The sequence below is a fragment of the Rosa chinensis genome, chromosome 2 (genome assembly GCF_002994745.2).
Source record: "Rosa chinensis cultivar Old Blush chromosome 2, RchiOBHm-V2, whole genome shotgun sequence".
NCBI lineage: Eukaryota > Viridiplantae > Streptophyta > Magnoliopsida > Rosales > Rosaceae > Rosa > Rosa chinensis.
In genome coordinates, this window is record NC_037089.1 from 14,777,584 (window position 1) to 14,797,269 (window position 19,686).

Below are 19,686 nucleotides of genomic sequence, written 5' to 3' on the forward strand. Positions count from 1 at the left end.
TCATCTTTACCGGACTTAAAAGTCCACAACCTCGAGATTGACGTCATTGCCATTCCATTCTTCTCATTCAGTTACGAGATAGGCCTCTTGCTCTCTCATATCTCTATACGCCTTGTATTGTGCAGCTAGCTTCTCACTCGCTTTACAACGCTTAAACCAATGCTCATTAGATCCACATCTATAGCATACCTCATCACTATAACCAGCTTCCTTTAATTGAGACGCACCTTGTGCGTGTGAACGATCCCTAGGGGAGTCGGTGGCAGCACCACCACGTCCGGCGGCGCTAACCCTTCCTCTCCTATGTTGGCCATTGTTGCCACGTGGCCGTGCATCATTCTGGCGGTTTCCATCATTTGTAGGGCGGTTATATGGACCGACACGTTCGGATTGATTTTCCTTTGCCTTCGGGTTTCGCTCTTTGCACCCTTCTTTAAATGCGCCACCATAATTTGCCTCATGAACGCTCTTGGTTCCAACCGGTCTTGAATTATAGTTTTTCACGAGTATGTTATCATGTTTCTCAGCAATCAACATAGCATTGATAAGCTGATGAAACCTCGTGATCCGTTTATCATTGTATTCAAGCCAATATTGCTTTGATACCAATAATGCAGAAACAGGGAAGGTCGAGAGGGTTTTCTCAATTAAATCCTTATCTGTGAGCTCTTCTCCACAAAATTTCAACATTGACTTGATGCATAGGGCCTCTGAATTATACTCAGAAATAGTCTTGAAGTCCGAGAAGCGTAGATCATTCCACTTCACCTTCAAGTCAAAGAGGGTATCTTGAATATTGCCAAAACGCTCTTCAAGCACAACCCACAAAGTCCTAGGGTTGTTGATTGAGTTATATTCCTTCCGGAGCAAATCGTCTATATGGCGCCTAATCAATATGAGTGCTTGAGCATTCTTGGTCGGAGTTGGCTGAACCAACAAGTTTGAATCCGGCGGTCGAATCGTTGCTAGAATCCCATTGGCAGTGAGGTGATCCTCGACGTCACTCACCCATAATTGATATCCAACACCATTTGAATCCAATTTAGCGAAGTCGAGTTTTTGCATATTTGCATTCGACATCCTGAGAAACAAAGAAGAATGAATTAGTTTCGGAGTCTTAAATACTTCTACGGAATATTTCCAAGAGATTTGGATTAGACCAAAACAGTGATGTTAAATGGTCGTTTTAAAATCGATGCTCACGAAACTCTTGTTCGTAGCTAATCACTAACCCCCACAGTTCGGTCCTTAACAAGTACCTCGTTATAAGAAAGGTGGGGGTAGAAGAAGGGATTTTGGAAGTCCTCGGAGAAAAAGAAGAAATTGAAAGTACAGAAAGCAACAACTTTAATCTAAAAACTTACTTGGTTTTCTTGATTTTTTTTTTTTTTTGGTCTGTTAGTCTTGTGTTCTTCTCCAAGGTGGTGGCGTACAGGGGGTGGTGACGGCACAAGGGTGAGCACAAGGTGATCCTAGGGTAGGGTTTTAGGGTTTCACTGCTAGGAAAGAAGAAGATAATGGATTTTGGCTTTCTGAATTAGGGGTAGGGCTCATGCTAATAACGTGTTTTAGAATACTGAAAGTAAAGGGAGAATTTGGGAGAATAGTTGTGTCTTTCATTGATAATAAGAGTCTTTATATATAGAGGGTACAAGTAGAATTCTTTGAGTACAAGGAATCCTATTGTAATTAAGACTAGGAATCTAGAGTAAACTTCTCCTATTACAACAACGGAAAGTAATATTAATTTAATAAGTCGACACACATAAATAGAATATTTTTCAACACGACACAATTTTGCTGACGAATTGAATGCCGTTAAATATATATATTTAAAAAAAAAAAAAACCATTAGTGACAAATATTTCTTTGGAACACCATTGTAGAGGAAATTTATGTTGAAAAAACTGACCTTAAATTATAAAATAAATTTTTTTTTAAAAAAAATCACATTCGCCCAAGAATATTCGTTGGCGAAAGCATGTAAGCTGCCGAAATTTCGTCGATAAAAGCATGTAGCATTGTAGCCAACAAAAATTCGTCTGCTTAACCTCCGGTATGTCGGAACCAGCAGAACGGTGAAATATGTTTTCAAATCTATTTGTATTTGGTACGTGTTGATTGCACTTAGTACCCTAAACCTTTTATATTGGAAATGATGAGTTGGTTATGAGATTTGCCTGGTTACCAAAATTAAGGATAAAGCATTGTTTTTAAACGCTTTTATCACAAGTTTCACTAACTCAAATCTTTTCCAACGATGTTTGGCAAATCACATCATTTTTCTTAAAATTCAGATGAAAAACATGCTTATGCTTTTAATTTGGATTACATACTCAGACAAATGTTTGGTGCTTTGCATTTCAACAATATCATATTCATAATGAATCAAGTTCATGTGTTTCAACGTCCAAGGCCTTAACAATAATTTCTTAGTAGAACTTTCGTTTCTTGCTGATGGATAATATTAATACGAATAATATCTTTCAAACTGTAACCAGACAACAGAACCAAAAAAAAAGAAAAAAAAGTTACCGGACAAAAGCATATGGTATTTTCATAGACCTTTTATAAGCTTTTAGTGTCTTGACAAATCTGTATGGATCACATTCAAATGGTACTCACTCCAAATATCCAATTTGTGTGGCTCACTCACAAAATGATATGAAAAAATAACTAGCTTACAGTGAAAGTAAGATAGATCATGAATGGATGAACCTCATTGGTCCTGATTTGTTTTCACTAGATCACCACCAAATTGCAGCCCACCAACTAGATCTTAACCTAAATCCATATCAAACCTTTTGCTGTTGGAACCCTTTTGATTAATTTAGTTGTGCAACAAGAAAAATGTTCAAAATCTTTTAGTTTTAGTGCTCAATTATAAACAAACACTTTGATGAAGCAGAGGAGCTTCGGAAGAATTCATTAGGCATTTGGATCATAATAATAGACCTGATAATATACAACAAGATAATGATCTCAGTGCTTTCCAGTTTGGGTTACAAGAGAAGTTCAGCAACACCATTTTTTGATTTATAGCAAAATCTGAAACCTCAGAATGAAAAGTAAATACATTGATTCATACACAGGGAATAATTCTAATCAAGCTGAGCATACCAGACCCCTTGGATTTTGACATCCTTTGGAACCTTGGCACCCAAATCAGTATCAGAAGGCTGAATGCTCTCAAACACTCCAATCAACTCGCCGCTCTCCGGCTTGGTCTTGGTCACACTCAGTGTGATCTTCCCTTTTGATGATGAAACATTCTTGGTGTTCTCCTTGGCAAGTTCCTCCTCATCTCCTCTTCCTCCAGCTGGCAGCGCAACGGCATTGTCATAACCGGTGGAGCCACCTCTGCCCTTTGGGTCCAAGAAAGAGGAGCCTCTGTATGAGGGTACCAAGAACTCTCCGGTGAAGTTGTCGGGCTTTCCAGACGCCACAAGTTGCTTGATGGTGAACAAGAAAGGCACACGCTCACCTCCGGGGAGCTGGACTGTAACAGCAGCGTAATCAATTCCATCTTTCTCCTCGAACTTGACAGTTCCATCAGGGGAGACCTCGAAAGGGCCCTCGATCTCATCAAGGGTGTAGGTTAGGCGAGTCATGAGTTTGGTATTTTGGAACTCTGGTGGGGCGTTCTTGCTCACACTATCTGCCTTGACTGTGAAGGAAGTTGGCTCTAGACACAACTTCTTGGCTACGTACTTGCCTGGCTTGAAGGCAAAGGCTTCCGATCCACCATCAATGGTGGGGCATTGGTTGGCAGTTCCGGTTCCCTTCACTTCCATGTATGTCTTGCTCTGGATTTCGTCGTAGGTCAGCCTCTTTGGGATTCCTTCTGCTCCTGCTCCCTACAAAACACAAGTTATCCCCAACAATGTAATTCAGAGTTAACACCATCAATTGTTAGACTTCCAATTGAACTATATATTAGTACTAACAGATGTAGTCAGACTTGGAATTGAACTAAGATCACATGGATTCTTGCTTCAAAGTGCTATCCAAATACAAAATCTAACATGTTATTTGTTCGATTCTCAATTTAGACTACTAATCAGTTTAGTTTTGTTAAATTATTGGTACAGATTGACAGTAAGGTTCACAATATAACGTCAGATATCCGACAACTATTAGACTATTATCATGTACTTCATTAGTTGTCATATATACTTCATTACTTCAAGGATGTTAGTATCTTACTTACTAATCACCATTGTATAAGAAATATGTAAAGAACTTGCAGCATTCAACTGATCACAACATACTCGTAACTAATCGCAACATGCTATACATGCACAAAGTAGTAAGATTAAGCAGCATATACTAAACATACAGAGACGACGAGGGCGGAAGTGGCGAGAGCAAAGCCAGCAATCTTGGTGGCATCTACACACTTGTGTGCAAACTCCTTAAGATCAGTCTGCAAAGAGCAAGTGAGCCTAGAAGAGGCAGCTGGCTCCAACCCAAAAGCCTTAGAAACATTAGAGGACCTCAACTGCAGGCTGGTCCTAGATGGCACACCCACCTTTGTGGGTTGCATAAGTGTAGCAGCTGCTTGCATAGAGGCTGCCATGGTTATGGTTCACTTGTGATTCACTTCTCTGTGGTGATCTATCAGTGTATATTATCCGAGTGGGGGGTTTGATACGGAATATGGTGGAGACAATTATTTGGTGGCTTTGGTGGATAAAGGATAGGATAAGGTGGGTTGTGATTGGTGGAATGGAGGTAAAGCTTGAGTGCCAAGTGGCAAGTTTCATATTTGGGATAAAGATACTGGTGGTCAGAGATGAGCAGGCTCATATCCTCTGCTTCCTGCTCCACATATATATGGGTTGAATAATCACTACCTGAGTTACACATTGCCATCAATCAGGGGAAGTGTAACTTGATATTCAGAAAAAACAACCTATTATACAAAATCAAAAGGAAACGTGTTTCGAACCTCTAACCCTGGATACACTAACAAATATTAAAACCAATTTAGCTAACCATCTCAAAGTTGCGGGTGGAACACTTTGACCAACTTATTTCGGACTAGAGAAATATCAGTAGCCAGTGGGAAAACGAAAATAAAAAAATTGGCCCATACAGGTCTCGAACCTGTGAACTTCGCGTTATTAGCACGACGCTCTAACCAGCTGAGCTAATAGGCCTTGATGCTAACGGTTGTTGCATTTTACGTATTTGAATGAATAAGCTGGTAAGTCCACTCTGACTATCAGTGATACGAATTTATTCGGGAAACTGCTGGATTCAACAGTATAAGCTAGGAAAACCAGCAGCTGGAGAAGTGTTCTGTTTGAGTAGGAGCAAGCAACACCCATTTCATTTTCAGCCACCAAGATTTGTAGTGAAGTACTGGTTTTGTTCTGTTCATCTGGTCAAGGGTTTTGTGTCACTCACAGTTAGTGTTTTAATAATTAAAAGATTTGATTATCTCAACTGGTTTAATGCTCTTCAAAGATTTTGTTGGCCTAGAAATTCTTTTCAGGATCTGTAAAACCTTCCCACTGCTTTGGAAGGTTTTACAAAATTTGTTCCTCTTTGTTTTAGGCCAATAGTGCTAATGCTCTTCAAATATGTTCCTCTTTGTTTTAGGCCAATAGGCATCAAAATTTGTTACCCACTTACAAGTTCCTTGCCATCCAAATATGTCAAGATCGTCAGAAAGTCCATCAACACAGCGTATTCGTCAACATGCCTAAGAGGTTCATCCATGTTGAAACATTTCTGAAATCATATTAGGGTTTAAACATTTCTGAAATCATATTAGGGTTTATACATTTCTGAAATCATATTAGGGTTTCCTTTCCATAAAAGTAACCAAGTACTTCCAATGGAATTAACAACCAAACATGAAACATAAGAAACTGACCAGACAAAAGCCTCAAACTCGAGAGAGAGAGATTAGCTCAAAAGTGCTTGAAAGAAATCATCGGTGAACCCTCAATGCATTAAAGAGTAAAGATTACTTTTTTCATCATCGCTACATCATCTCTCTCTCAACAATTGAGGTACACAACGACAGGAACAGAATGACAATTCAAAACCAAAATTTTAACAAAATAAAATCTAAAGAGCAGAGACATTCAGCATGAGTAGGAGGTTAATGTTCATCAGAAAACATCAGAATATAAAACAATCATCACCATGCCTGCTCCTCAATCCTAAAATTGACCCAAAAATCATTAAATTAAAACAAACAAACAAAAAATTAGGAAGTGGGTATTAATCAATCTCTCAGACAAATGCCTCGTTTTGTCCTCATGATTTAATGAATGAATGGATCGGACTCGTCATCTGTTTTCATCATCACAGAGAAAACCCAATACTCACTTCATAATTCAAACCAAATCAAACACAAACAAAAAGGAAAGATTGAAACTTTGAGAGATAAAGTAAAACAAAGATTGAAACTTTGAGAGATAAATCGATTCCTCTCAGACAAATGCCTCGATTGTCGTCACGATTTAATGAATGAATGGATCGGACTCGTCATCGTTTTGATCATCACAGAGAAAAACAGAAAATTAGACCAACATAAACAAACAAAAAATTCAGAGAGAAAAGCTAGATGCTTTGAGGAAAACAGAGCAATCAATCAAAACCCCAAAATGATTAGCCCCATGACCATCACCAAGTAGAGAAAAAGAAGCGGCGGAACGGAACAGCGGGTTGAAAACCAGAGCGACTTCGGCTTATGATACATCTCCGTTTCGTGTGTTTGGTTTTATAGGCGTCAATGGGTTAGGGTTTTGGGTTTTCGGTGTCCTCAATATGACGGATATGCCATCGTTGGCAGAAACCAACCATGGGCTTAAACTAGCACTTGTGATTATGGGCTAGTTTTAAGAATCCAAGAGGCTTTTGTATTGTAGCAATTACCCATAAATTTCTTTTTAAAATTTATATTATGTTTTAAGTAAATTCAGAATATGTGTCTGGCCCAAACTTTAGGACAATTGCTTTAGTTGAAATTTAGTTTATGTTAGAGATAATCTCGGAGAATCTTAGTAGATATCAAATCAATGTACGATTATGTTTCTGTGTACAACTCTATCTCTATGCTTGTAATCCTCTATATAAAGATACTCATATTATTAATGAAAGCATAGCAAATTCTCTCCCAATTCAGTTTTCCTAAAACAGGTTATCAGCACAGCGGGCCACACTACTACCACAGCGTGCCACACCTTACCACAGCAGGCCACACCTTGCCACAACGCGCCACATTGCAGCCACACCGTGCCACACCAGAAACCCTAATTAAAGGTATGTTTTAAAGTTCCCGTTTTTAGAGTTTTTGTTCCTTTTCTCTACTTTTTCCTCAGGGACTTACAACATCCCTTCTTCTACCTCCATTTCTTCTTCATAGAGGAGACCAAAAGTCAAACCGTGGGGGTTCGTGCTCACTCCAAGCTTGGAGCTTGTAGAGTCCTCTAAACTTAGAGTTTGTTGAGAAGTTATGATCGACGACAAACACATCATTGTTTCAATCTAATCCAATACTTCTTGGAATCGGAATTCTTGGGAGCGACTATGCTTAGAAATTTCTTTCGTTTTTGTGGTAGCTTTTTCTCTCCGAAACTAACTCTTTTTTCTTGTTCTCTTTTAGGATAAGTAACCTGAGCAAAGTGGACTTCACTCCATTGGGAACAACTGGCTCTTGATATTAGAAGTGGGTTCGTGATGTCCACCAGCATCTCAAGGCCGATGGAATCCTGGACACATTCTCCAGCCTAGCCAGGACATGTTAACTGTTGAGCAAGCTCAAGCTTTGGAAGCTAATAGAGCAGTCTTAGAGGAAAATAAGGTGAAAGCCATTATCCTAATGACTCATTGTATGGATGATAAGCTCTAGTACGAGTATATGAATGAAGAAGACCCCAGAAGACTGTGGGTCTCATTCGAAGAAAGATTTGGCAGCATTCGTGACTCCCTGCTTCCTGAACTAGAAGTGAGATGGCATAGCCTCCGCTTCTATGATTTCAAGTAAGTTATTGACTACAACTCATAAGTATTTCGCATTAAACCCTTAATGGAATTCTGTGGAAAAGATATCACAGATGCGATGTTGATTGAGAGGATTCTCTATACCTTCCCCGTCTCTGCATTAATAGTTGCTAAGAACTATCAAATCGATGTTACTGCAAGACGGATCACAAGGTTTCATGAGCTCATTGAAGCTATGAATGTCATTGAAAAGCATGACAACATCCTTGTGAAGACTATAATTCGAGACCAGTGGGAACAGAGCATATTATGGAGTCCAATTATAGTTGCGCCCCTAAGGGAGCGCGCCAAGAATGAAACCCTAAATTTATGGACAATTGTGAACATTCTGACCCATATTCTCGCTCTAATGAGGAAGGTAACAGCCAAAATATGCGGACATGGAACTGAAGAGGTCAACATGTAAAGAGAGAGGGAGGCAACGTCTCTAGCCATGTTGGTGGCCCCACTAACACTAAGTGACTTGACCAGCCCTTGATTTCACCTTGAAATCCAAAGTGGCCATGCGGGGCCCACTTTAGAAGAAATTGTACTAAAAATTTGGCGGAACTTCCTCTAAAAGTGGACTACCCAAAATCTGTAGAAAGACATTTACACTTCTAAAATAATCCACCATTAATCTGCTGGAGCCACCCTGCTCCCTAAATCACAACATCTCCCATTTCACAAAACAATTCTGAAGTTAAAAATATTAATCTCATGGGCTATCAAAGCAATCTAATGTACAAGCGTACAAGATGATAGAATACAAGATAAAGGACTGATACTTTTATAATGCGAAAGCTATGTCAGCTATGCCTCAACCCCATGTACACTCGACCTCAAGCTAAACTGGCCTGCAAACTGGGCATTTGAAATCGAAGGGCGTAGGGAAAAAACATTTGAAAATCGTTAGAATGAGTGGACGAAAAATAAGTAATTTCAAATAAACAAGTGAAACTCAATGCTTTCCCTAGTTATTCTCTAAAACATCGCATGCAGTAAAAATCTTGAAAACACTCTTAATCATCATCTTTACTGAAATCCCAATTATGTAATGTCGATCATCTTGAAATCTCTTTAAAATCTCAAATCCCTCAAATACATAATGATATTTCAAACATCTCGTTAAATCACTCATATCTCAAAATAGATGATGACTAAAGGGGACTGCCGACCGGACGAGGAGGTGATGGTTAGAGGGAACTGCCGACTAACTACCTCATGTCATCTGGAGGGGACTGCCGACCGAAATATTCTGGAGGGGACTGCCGACCAGAATATTGTCTGGATCCCCTGCCGACCAGACTTACTTGGAGGGGACTACCGACCAGGTAATGCATGCATGCGCTAACTTATTTACCTCCTCAATAAACTAGAATCAACCACTTTCAAATAATTGCTTCCGAAAAGAAACTCGATATTAATCCAATGAATCATCAATAATTCAAAGAAAGCATAACTTAAGAATATCTCGATAACTCAAAACTCAATATCTCAATAAATCCTTGAAAGCATAAGTCAAATACTCAATAAATCAATAAATGCCTTCGGAAAGAAATCTCTCAATATAGCTTCAAAGCTGATAAATTCGGAGCTCAAAACTCAAGAAATCTCGATAATTCAATCATGCTCAAATATTTGCTAAATCATTCGTACTCGCATATCATCATAAAAATCGATATTCGAAATTAATAATTCTCACAATATTTTCTTAATCAATCACTTCCAGAAAATTATTTCCCAACTCAATAACTCATAAATAACTATCTCAAAAATCTACTAAAAGCCATCGGGAAGGAATTTCAATACTAATCTAGTAATTTATAAATAAATCTTAATAAATCAAGGCTCATAATTTAAATCTCAATTGGAAAATAATAATAATACTGCATGCATAATTAATTTAAAAACAAATGTCCACTCACAATACTATTTAGACGACCATGTAAACGGTTTCCCTCGTCGAGCAGTAACTCGGTACGTCGCCCTGTATACAATTATAATTCGTGAATAACTATCCAGAAATTAAACACGATTCCCACGTCATATCCTCATAATTCAACATTTTCATTTCTTCTCTGATTCAACCCAAATTTTACCTCTAATACCAATTCATTAATTTAAAGGTTTCGAGGCAGAACCGAGAGATATCCGACTGTCAGATTCTTGTAAATCGATAATCGAAATTCTAACTTTTAAAAAATTCATAATCGATTCAAAACATCTCCAATCTTCATCTAACTCACACACACACACACACACACACACACACATATATATACATTCTACATCGACTATAGGATTTAACCAGTTAAAAACAGAAGCTAAATCACTGGTCTACGCGCCGCCACGCATCATCTATAGTGGCAGCACGTGGGGTCCACGCGTCGCCGGCCACCACCTCAGATGGCCACCAAAATCTGGCTGCACCACCTTCTCATCATTCAAAACATTTTTCTCAACTACCATCAAACCAGAAAACACCTAGAACTGCTTAAAACATCAAATGCACAGTGGGTACCTAATTTGAATAGTGCTCAAGAAATTCAAACCTTCGATTCGTTAATTTCACTTCGATTTGTGGAAAGAAAAAAAAAATTGGAGGGATATCATCCAAGTCTCGAGGCGCATCCATCAAGCTCAAACATGCTGCTAGAGATGGCTGGAATCTGGAAAATTTTCCAAAAACCCGAGCTGCTACTGTGAACTCGTTGGCTTTGATTCGTCGTCTATGATGAATAATAGGGTGGGTGCAAGGCATATATGGATAGAAATCTTGTTTCAAGATGAAGAGATTGACACCAATTTCATGGCCATAGGTGGTCGGATGAGGCGGCGGTGACGTCGGAAAGTTACGTCAGCGAGAGAGGAAGAAAGCTAGAAATTTTCGGGGCCTTCCCGAAATGGATAGTCCAGATTTCTATTTATAGACATGAATTCCACAAAATTACAAAACTGCCACTAACTTAAAACTCTTATAACTTCTTCGTTATAACTCCAATTTTAGCGTATCACGTGTCTCCGAACTCGGTTTAACGTCCTCTACAATTTTCATGAAGAAAACTTTCTCAAATTTTGACCCGAACAACAAGCCAACTATTCGGGCCCCTAATAGTACCAAAACTTAAGTAAAACGTGAGCGATTGACGTTTATCGTCTAATAACTAGTGAATGAGTGAACGTCTAAGGTTCGGGACGTTACACTAATAGACATCCAAGTGACGCTTTCAAAGCTCCTCAATCAATGGAGTCTGAGCACAAAGATGAATGTTCCTGATGTGGAGTATCCGGCCATTGAGCACACATTTGTAGAGATCGTGAAGAAATTGTCACTACCTACAAAGCATATTGTGAAGCAAGAGAATCTCACTATGTGGAACAAGAAGATCAAGAAGATGATGTAAAGTGAAGGGTTGAAGACTTCAAATCTGGCTGGGATCAATAGATCGCCAATTCTGTTTAAGCCTTTATTTTTTCAAGAGATGTAATAGGCAATTGCCATATACTTTGTAGTAAATGTTATTGGTTTAGTTTTTCTTCACATAAACTCATCCAAAATGAGGATGATGTCTAGGAAGGTTTTGAGATAAGTGGTACTTAAGCGAGTTTTGCTCCACCTACATCTTTCTACTCACCTGATCATATTTATTTTGGAGTTACTGAAAGAAGTCAAATGATTACCTTTGTTTTGCATTAGCTAGCATTTGGATTAGATTTTCTTAATGGTTAAGAGACAATAATGTACACCGTTGGCTTATGAATAAAATTTTGAGTTCTTTCATTATGACTTCATTTTAATTCTGAGCATATTCCTTTGTGATTACAATGGCTCGAACATCAGGATTAGTTCAAGGACACGGAATAGCCCAAATTCTATTTGCCAAATGGCATCTTGATTATTGTCACAGAAACTCTCTACGCTCCTAGGGCGAATCAAACCCTATTAACCCATTCGAGCTAACAGATTCCATGCGGGAATGCATGTAGAGAACGGAAACAAGTTCCTTTGCAATACCTCTAATGACTGCGAATAAATGCGCATTTTAAAGAAGTTTATGTGTCTCTCTAGTGGACTTTATGTCACTATTCGAGCTATTAAATCCAATAAAGTTATGAGAGAAAATCTCTTGGATTTAGACACATATTGGCTTTGTAACGACATGATAGGTCATCCTAGTCATGATATGATGATTCGTCTACTAAAGACTTCACACGGTCTCACTCCCCGAATCATCATATTCAGTCAATTGGATTTGACAGTGCTAGAGAGTTTACATCGAAAACTGTTCGATGGTTATTGCATTGGGACTAATGCTGGACATCATATTTCCATGAACACACCCAAATGGTCTTGTGAAAATGATTACGATAGTAGCCCGGAAATTGATAATGCCCACCAATCTCCTTATATCCGCTTAAGGTGATGCAATATCGCATGTAGCTATGCTAAATTGCTAATTTGTCTACGACCTACCGCCACTCAATCTACCTCTGCATTACAGCTAGTGACTAAGTACCAGTATCTCGTACTTACGCATGTTTGAGTATGCCACTTTTGTGCTAATTGCGCCGCCACAGCGGACAATGATGGGTCCTTACAAACAAATGGGCAACTAAGTTAGATTTGAGACTCCAACAATCGTCTGCCACTTAATGCCCTTACTAGGTGATCTCATTTCCACTAGATTTGCGGATTGTCACTTTGATGAGACAGTCTTCCCATCGTTAGGGGGAGATAAGAACATGGATGTTCAACATGAATGACAGAAATTGTCGTGGTCTATCCCTACTATGTCTCATCTCGATCCCCGCTAAAGTGACGAGATCACACATATCTGCTACAAATATGCCTGCAAGGATGAACGTCCCTACTAGAGGACGTAGCGCCACCCTACATGGAGGTAGACATGGCACCAACGATATAGAAAGTAGCACTCTGGCGTTACAAGACATGGCCCCAGCTAGGATGCGTGGGAGGCCCGTGGGTTCGAATGATGCTTTGACATAATTCAATCCTTTGATCATTGACACTCAAAATCTGTCTCATGAGAATCTTCAAGATTATGGTTATCGTTGGAGGACGCCTCAATGTTAGAACCTATTCCTGAAAATATGCAGCTCTATGAAAATTACACTAGTGTACATGAGACGTGGGATAAAAACTCTATCATGATTGATGATGTATTCACGCATTTCATTGAGCATGAGTTTGTTGAATCTGATGATATCGAACCATACTCCGTTGATGAATGAATGCCAACATAGAGAAAATTGGCCTAAATGGAAAGATGCGATCCATGTGAAGTTGGATTTTCTAACGAAGAGGAAGATTTTGGAGCTAGTGATGCCAATACCTCCTAACATAAAACCCTAAACCTATTGACTAATGAGTCTTCGTTAGAAAGCGTGATGAGAAAAAGAAATGACAATCTCGCCTTATGATAGAAGGCTTCTCACAAAACGCCCTGGAATAGACTACGATGAGACACATTCTCTCGTAATGGATATCATTGCATTCCACTACCTTGTCCGTTTGGTAGTTTCCGAATAACTGAACATGCAACTTACAAATATGGTTACTACGTATCTCTATGTGGATGTAGATACGGAATATACATGAAGGTTCATAGTGAACTTTATTTAACCAAGTCAAGTGGCTCTAGACCACGGAGCGCGTTTGCAATGAGACTGAAACGCTCACAAAAGTGACTACTTGATTGGGAAGGGATATGTCGGCACGTTTCTAATACAAGTTCTGAATTCTATCGCGGTTTATGTACGACATGATCTTCATTAGAAGCCCTTAAAGAATTTAGGGAAACTGCTGAACACTTAAAATCCGAGTTTAAGATGAAGGATCTTGGGACAACATGATTATGTCTCGATTTGGAACTTCAACATCATGTTGATAGATGCTTAGGCGTTTTGACAAGGTCAAGCCTTCAAGCACCCTCATGATCATCCATAGTCTTGATCCTGAAAATGATCATCTTCGTCTAAAAGATGATGACGAAGGCGTGCTAGAGGCAGAAGTGCCTTGTTTAAGTACAATATGTGCATTATTGTACTTAACTCAATGCACAAGACCGGACATCTCATTTTCCATGAACTTGTTAGCTAGACACAGCTCTGCGCAAACGCGACGCCATTGGATCGGTGTATAACAGATCTTTCGATACTTGAGGTGTATGATTGATATGAGCTTGTTCTATCCCTACAGAGAGATGATGGATTCGAAGCCATCACACACTAGGATCGCCGGCAATATTGGCCTGCGTCCTTTATCCCCATCCCAAAACAACATTGGTATTTTGGAAGGTTTTGCTGATGCTGGGTATCTCTATGACCCATACAAAGGTCATTCCCAAACTGGTTATGCGTTCACCATGGGCAAGACCGCGATATCTTGAAGGTCTACAAAATAGACCCTAGTCGCTATATCTTTGAACTATGCAGAGATTATTGCTCTTCACGAAGTGGTTAATGAATGTATATGGATTGGATCTATAATTACGCATGTTCAAAGCAATTATGGTTTGAAGTCTACCACAAATGAGCCTACGAGCATTTATGAGGATAATGCTGCTTGCTTTGAGCAAATGAAGCAAGACTACATCAAAAGCAACAACACCGAGCATAATCAGCAACAACAGACTCTGTTCAAGATCAAAGTCAACTAGGTTAAATCTGAGGACAGTGTGGCAAACTTGCTCACTAAGCCATTGCCTAAATTCCACTTTCGAGAAACATGTTGGTAGCATTGTTTGCGGAGGTTATCCGAACTCCCATGACCGTGGTCATTAGGGGGAGATGTCTACATGTATGATCTCGAAACGTGAAGGGTGTGTTGTACTATTTTTCTCCTTCGACTGAGGTTATTTTTGTTCCACTGGTTTTTTGTTATTAAGAAAGCTTTTTGACGAGGCAATGAGAGGAGCACCACGTTTGGGTGACACAAGAGGGAGTGTTCAAGTAAATTTAGAATATGTGTTTAGTCCAAACTCTAGGTTACTTGCTCTAGTTGAAATAGAGTTTATGTTAGAGATAATCTCGGAATCTTAGTTGATATCCAATCAATATATAATTATGTTTCCATGTACAACTCTTTCTCTATGCTTGTAATCATCTACATAAAGAGGCCCCTATATCAATAAAAGCATAGCAAATTCTCTCCCAATTCAGTTTTCCTAAAACATATTATTAATTAAGTCATCATACATTTTTATCTCTCATCAGGTACAAAATGCCCTTGACCTCATGTCCAAATTTGACCCCACCCCCCACAACAAAAAAGTTAAAAGGCGAAAAGACAATTTTGGCCTCTGAACAATTATGAAATTTTAAGTGTACCTCTCTCTCTCTCTCTCTCTCTCTCTCTCTCTCTCTCTCTCTCTCTCTCTCTCTCAATATCTATCTTCTCCGACGAAATCCGAGACACTACAGCCAGCCTTCGCAACCGCTGCTACCTACTCCGACCATTCCTTCGGCTCCATCAAGCTGATAGTCTAATTGTAACACTAATATGCTTATGCACCGTATCCGGGTCAGGTTCCAAACTGTATGCTCTACTCCTCTACGGTCTTTGCCCTCAGCTTGTAATCATCTCTATCACCAACTCCGACCACTCTTTATCCCCTTATGTTGCAGATAGAGGGTTTGATTTCTTGTTTGGTTCAAGAAAATAGTGCTGCATGCCTAGTTTGTGGTGCTGGAAGAATTCAGGTTTGTTCTCATCGATATCGTCCTCATCATTGAAACCCACTAGAGATATTAAATTGAAAATTGCGGCCACACGTCTTTGCTTTGTTTCTTTATACACGGTGAAAGAACCCCACTAAGAAATGACCCACACTATAATTCTCTGTATCCATATATCTTAATCGCTACATGCATGTAATTATAGATAGTTTCTCTGTACCCCACCTATTTTTGACGAATTTTTTGTATTTTCTTCTTTTAACTTTGTACCTTTGTATGTATGTATGTATGTATGTATGTATGTATGTATGTATGTATGTATGTATGTATGTATGTATGTATGTATGTATGTATGTATGTATGTATGTATGTATGTATGTATGTATGTATGTATGTATGTATGTATGTATGTATGTATGTATGTATATTTTTGGCTCTAATTTTGTTGCAGCTGGTCAACAGTCTCTTTTCTTGCGCGGGCGTGTCAGCACTGTTTGGGTGCGGTCGTCGGGGGTGTCCCTTGACCTGACTTCTTTCAAGCGATTGTAGACGAGGAGAGCACCAACCTCGTTGTGGGATTCTTTGTGCCTCATGGCGAGGACTTTTGCTGAGTTTCTTCAAAATCAGAATCGATACTCAACGTCGTAGATCGAGCAGAGCGAAAATCACTAGGAAGTGGGAAGAACTTGCTAAAGCTTGACTTTAGCTTGGCTGGTTTGCGAGGGTGTTACCCTTGCTTGGTTGGTTCCGTAACCGTTATGGTCAGGGTACTGCAGTTGGCTCCCGAGGAGACTAGGACCGAAGCACGTTGACAGAGGGTTTGGTGGCACTGACAGTCGGCTCCTGAGGATTCTAGGACTGGAGTGTGGTCACCGGTAAGAGAAGGAAAATGGTAGCTCTAGAGAGACTTGGATGATCTTAGAGATGTATTGATGAATTGTGTTGTGAATTGTTACTTGTTGTAGCCTCTATATATAGGCTACCAAGCCATAGTGGTTGGCCTTAAACAAATCATGATGGACTAAGCACTTAAACACTAATGGAATTGTTAGGTTTGAGCACTTAAACACTAATGGAATTGTTAGGTTTAAGCTAGCACTACTAGAATTATGTTCATTTACATCAGTCCAGAACCGATGTAAAACTAAATTTTGACCGATGTCTTTGTGGCTGATGTAAAAGATATGGACATCAGTATAAGTGCGTTTTTAACCGATGTCCCAGACAACAACTAACATCGATTCTAAAAATCAAATCGATGTATAATCATTATAATCATCATAATTTTGTATGTTAACTGCATTTAATTTTTCATATTTTCACATCTTATGCTTAGTAAAGTATAGCTTGAACAATACCTAAGTGAACATTTAAATCGATTACAATTTCAAAAATGATGTCTAATACTCTTGTAGACATCAGTCTCCAAAAAATTTTGTTTGTTCGTGTCCATTTTTACGTGCATCTTGCCACCTTATTTTCTTGAGAACGATGTATGTGCCTTTAGGCAACATCGGTTAATCTATTAAGAATGATGTGTTATTTCGTTGTAGACATCACTTCTGTTTTTCAAAACCGATGTCCTGTATTTCATGGTAAATCGGTTTACTTTATAGTAACTGATTTGTACGTTAACAATAGATAACAGTTTGGTGTTTAGATATCGATGTGCATTGGTTTTGTGTACATCGATTTTGAGGTGACATTTCGATACGTTGATAATCATGAGACATCGATTTTTATTTTGGTACTGATTTCTAATCTCTGAATTGACATCGTTCTCTTTGACATTACTGTTTTGTTATGCATTTATATACATCAGTTCATTTTGACAAGCATGATGTGCAAAATAATCATCTAGCTGCTGGTGTGAAAAGAAATACATTTCTCATCATCCAAAAATTGGGGCTTTCCATTTATTTTCTCATATTCATTCATGATTCTACATAATTCACAAAATAAAACCCCAAAACCTACAAAGGCTAGTCCATAAACATATTAGCAACCAACTACATTATCCATTGCAATATTGAACTTGGCTGCCCTCTTTGTCAAAATCTTCTGAATTTCCCTATACTAACAGTCTGAAATTGAAAGAATAAACGAATCGACAATCACAGACGTTGTCCAATCTTCAACTTATCCTTCAGACAATGTACAAAGATGGAAAAGGTTTATTCATACCATCTAGAGGTCACGGCTTCCAGCAGTGCTGTCCACGAAATGGGGTTGTGCGTGGACATCATAGATGATTGGCCTCTCAAAACCATGGAATTATTAGGTGTGTCGCTTCTGGATAGACCTGCAACTCTAAGATATCAGTGGATTATATTGACATAGTAGATACAGAAAGTAGAACATAAAGGACTTCTACACTCATAACTAAGGACTGTATCCAAATATGCGACTGCAGAATCCCACATCACTTGCATACTCGGTCAATCTCAGTTACAGAAGATAAAAGTGGCATAAGGGAGCAAGACAAAAGTGCATCCTCTAAACTAGCCACCACAATCGCAGCAATAACTAATTGTTAAGAACACCCAATGCAAGGAACAAGTCCAAATAGGGACATCTAAATAATGAAAACCAGCTGGCAAAGAAGAATGATGCAATTAATTTCATAGGGTTAAAGTATATACCAATATTAAAATCCACCAAAACTAATCTGTCCATTTCTTCTAAACCATGAAAATAGTACAAACGTATAAAAGACATGTTCCTAGCATGAAACATGAAAATATAAGCTCCTCAATATCTTCGGGTAAACAACACACATGGATATAACACTTATCTAGGGATGTATGAAAAGCAAAAACAACAAACACAAATATAAGGAATGAAAATGTCACCAACTATCAAAGGAATGCAAAATGTAGTTATCCTTGAACCTTCCAACAACTTGGTGATACTGTCCGATACCAATTATAATGGAACTAACTTCCATAATAAATTCTTCTCATTTTTTTATTCTAATCTGGTGCTCTTTGAAGTGTAGGACTGATGCATCACAAGAAATCCAAAGTGGCACAACATGATAAGAACCAAACATATCAATCACTACTAAATAAATTAAACCAATCATAGTTAACTGGGTTTTCAATTTTGGGTTTCGATTGAGATGTAAATCAAATGTTAAGTTTCATAAGTGCCAAATTAAATCTTATTAAAAAAAGAGAAGTACCTGCTAGAATGTGATTGAGGGCGATGCGATTTAGGTGTCGCCGTAGCGGGAGGTTGAGAATGGGTCGTTGTAGTTCAATTTGACGATGACTGGCTTCATGTTCTGGGCAATGGCGTGGCTGTCGCCAAAGGGATCAGGAAGTTCTATGTCCCACCACTTTGACGTTTTCGCGGTGATGTACTGAGCCTCCGTCCTGCTCTAATGGTTTCAATCATACATGTAAACTATGATTAAACATACAAGAAAAATGTCAAATTGAAAAACAGAACCCTCACCTCCAATTTCATGAGCTGACAAATTAATCCCCAATCGAGAAAGAAGCTAATTTTCATAGGTTTATTTCAGTTAAGAGACGCAAAGATTCATACCCTATTCTCTGAGAGAAACTTGTGAAGAGAGAGAGCAATAGAAAACTGGGACTTTGTATGGAGAACCAAGCTGCAACAACGAAAATGAGGGTAGGAGGTCAAGTTAAGTTCCCGTTTCCCATGTAAAAGAACCAATTAATCTTTGGTTTTAAAAACTAGTAACAAAGAAACCATTTGTTTTTTTTTTTAAACTAATAACAACATGGACATACCTTTTCTCCTACTTTTTCTTGATGTTCCTTCACTTTCTACTATAACTTTTTCAACCTCATGTTCACAAACTTGTGAAGAGAGAGAGCAATAGAAAACTGGAACTTTGTATGGAGAACCAAGCTGCAACAAGGAAAATGAGGGTAGGAGGTCGAGTTAAGTTCCCGTTTCCCATGTAAAAGAACCAATTAATCTTTGGTTTTAAAAACTAGTAACAAAGAA

The 19,686-nt window shown here is 38.7% G+C and overlaps 2 protein-coding genes, 1 long non-coding RNA gene and 4 other non-coding genes across 10 annotated transcripts; all 7 read right to left on the bottom strand.

Moving 5' to 3' along the window:
- Nucleotides 1–63: 63 nt before the first annotated feature.
- Nucleotides 64–1,080, bottom strand: LOC112183748. The gene has a single exon (XM_024322086.1). It carries the CDS (start codon nt 1,078–1,080, stop codon nt 64–66), a length of 1,017 nt encoding a protein of 338 aa, XP_024177854.1.
- A 1,820-nt stretch (nt 1,081–2,900) lies between these two features.
- On the bottom strand, nt 2,901–4,661 carry LOC112188393 (oxygen-evolving enhancer protein 1, chloroplastic). Its single transcript, XM_024327498.2, has 2 exons — nt 4,340–4,661; nt 2,901–3,857 (listed from the first exon to the last, which is right to left on the bottom strand). The coding sequence occupies exons 1-2, from the start codon at nt 4,577–4,579 to the stop codon at nt 3,102–3,104; spliced, it is 996 nt and encodes a 331-aa protein (XP_024183266.1). The 5' UTR covers nt 4,580–4,661; the 3' UTR covers nt 2,901–3,101.
- A 427-nt stretch (nt 4,662–5,088) lies between these two features.
- On the bottom strand, nt 5,089–5,162 carry TRNAI-AAU. Its single transcript has one exon. It is a non-coding gene; the product is annotated as a tRNA-Ile (tRNA).
- Nucleotides 5,163–6,098: 936 nt separating this feature from the next.
- LOC112191044 lies at nt 6,099–6,166 on the bottom strand. The gene has a single exon (XR_002932760.1). It is a non-coding gene; the product is annotated as a small nucleolar RNA Z105 (small nucleolar RNA).
- A 78-nt stretch (nt 6,167–6,244) lies between these two features.
- LOC112191116 lies at nt 6,245–6,330 on the bottom strand. The gene has a single exon (XR_002932837.1). It is a non-coding gene; the product is annotated as a small nucleolar RNA SNOR75 (small nucleolar RNA).
- Nucleotides 6,331–6,444: 114 nt separating this feature from the next.
- Nucleotides 6,445–6,528, bottom strand: LOC112191115. The gene has a single exon (XR_002932836.1). It is a non-coding gene; the product is annotated as a small nucleolar RNA SNOR75 (small nucleolar RNA).
- Nucleotides 6,529–17,782: 11,254 nt separating this feature from the next.
- LOC121048967 lies at nt 17,783–19,510 on the bottom strand. Of its 4 annotated transcripts, XR_005807175.1 has the most exons (4): nt 19,467–19,510; nt 19,255–19,324; nt 18,887–19,084; nt 17,783–18,004 (listed from the first exon to the last, which is right to left on the bottom strand). It is a non-coding gene; the product is annotated as an uncharacterized LOC121048967 (long non-coding RNA). The 4 variants fall into 4 exon arrangements; XR_005807177.1 differs by lacking the exon at nt 19,467–19,510 and having other exon boundaries at nt 18,887–19,079; nt 19,255–19,272; XR_005807174.1 differs by lacking the exons at nt 19,255–19,324; nt 19,467–19,510 and adding an exon at nt 19,162–19,175 and having other exon boundaries at nt 18,887–19,079.
- Nucleotides 19,511–19,686: the final 176 nt, after the last annotated feature.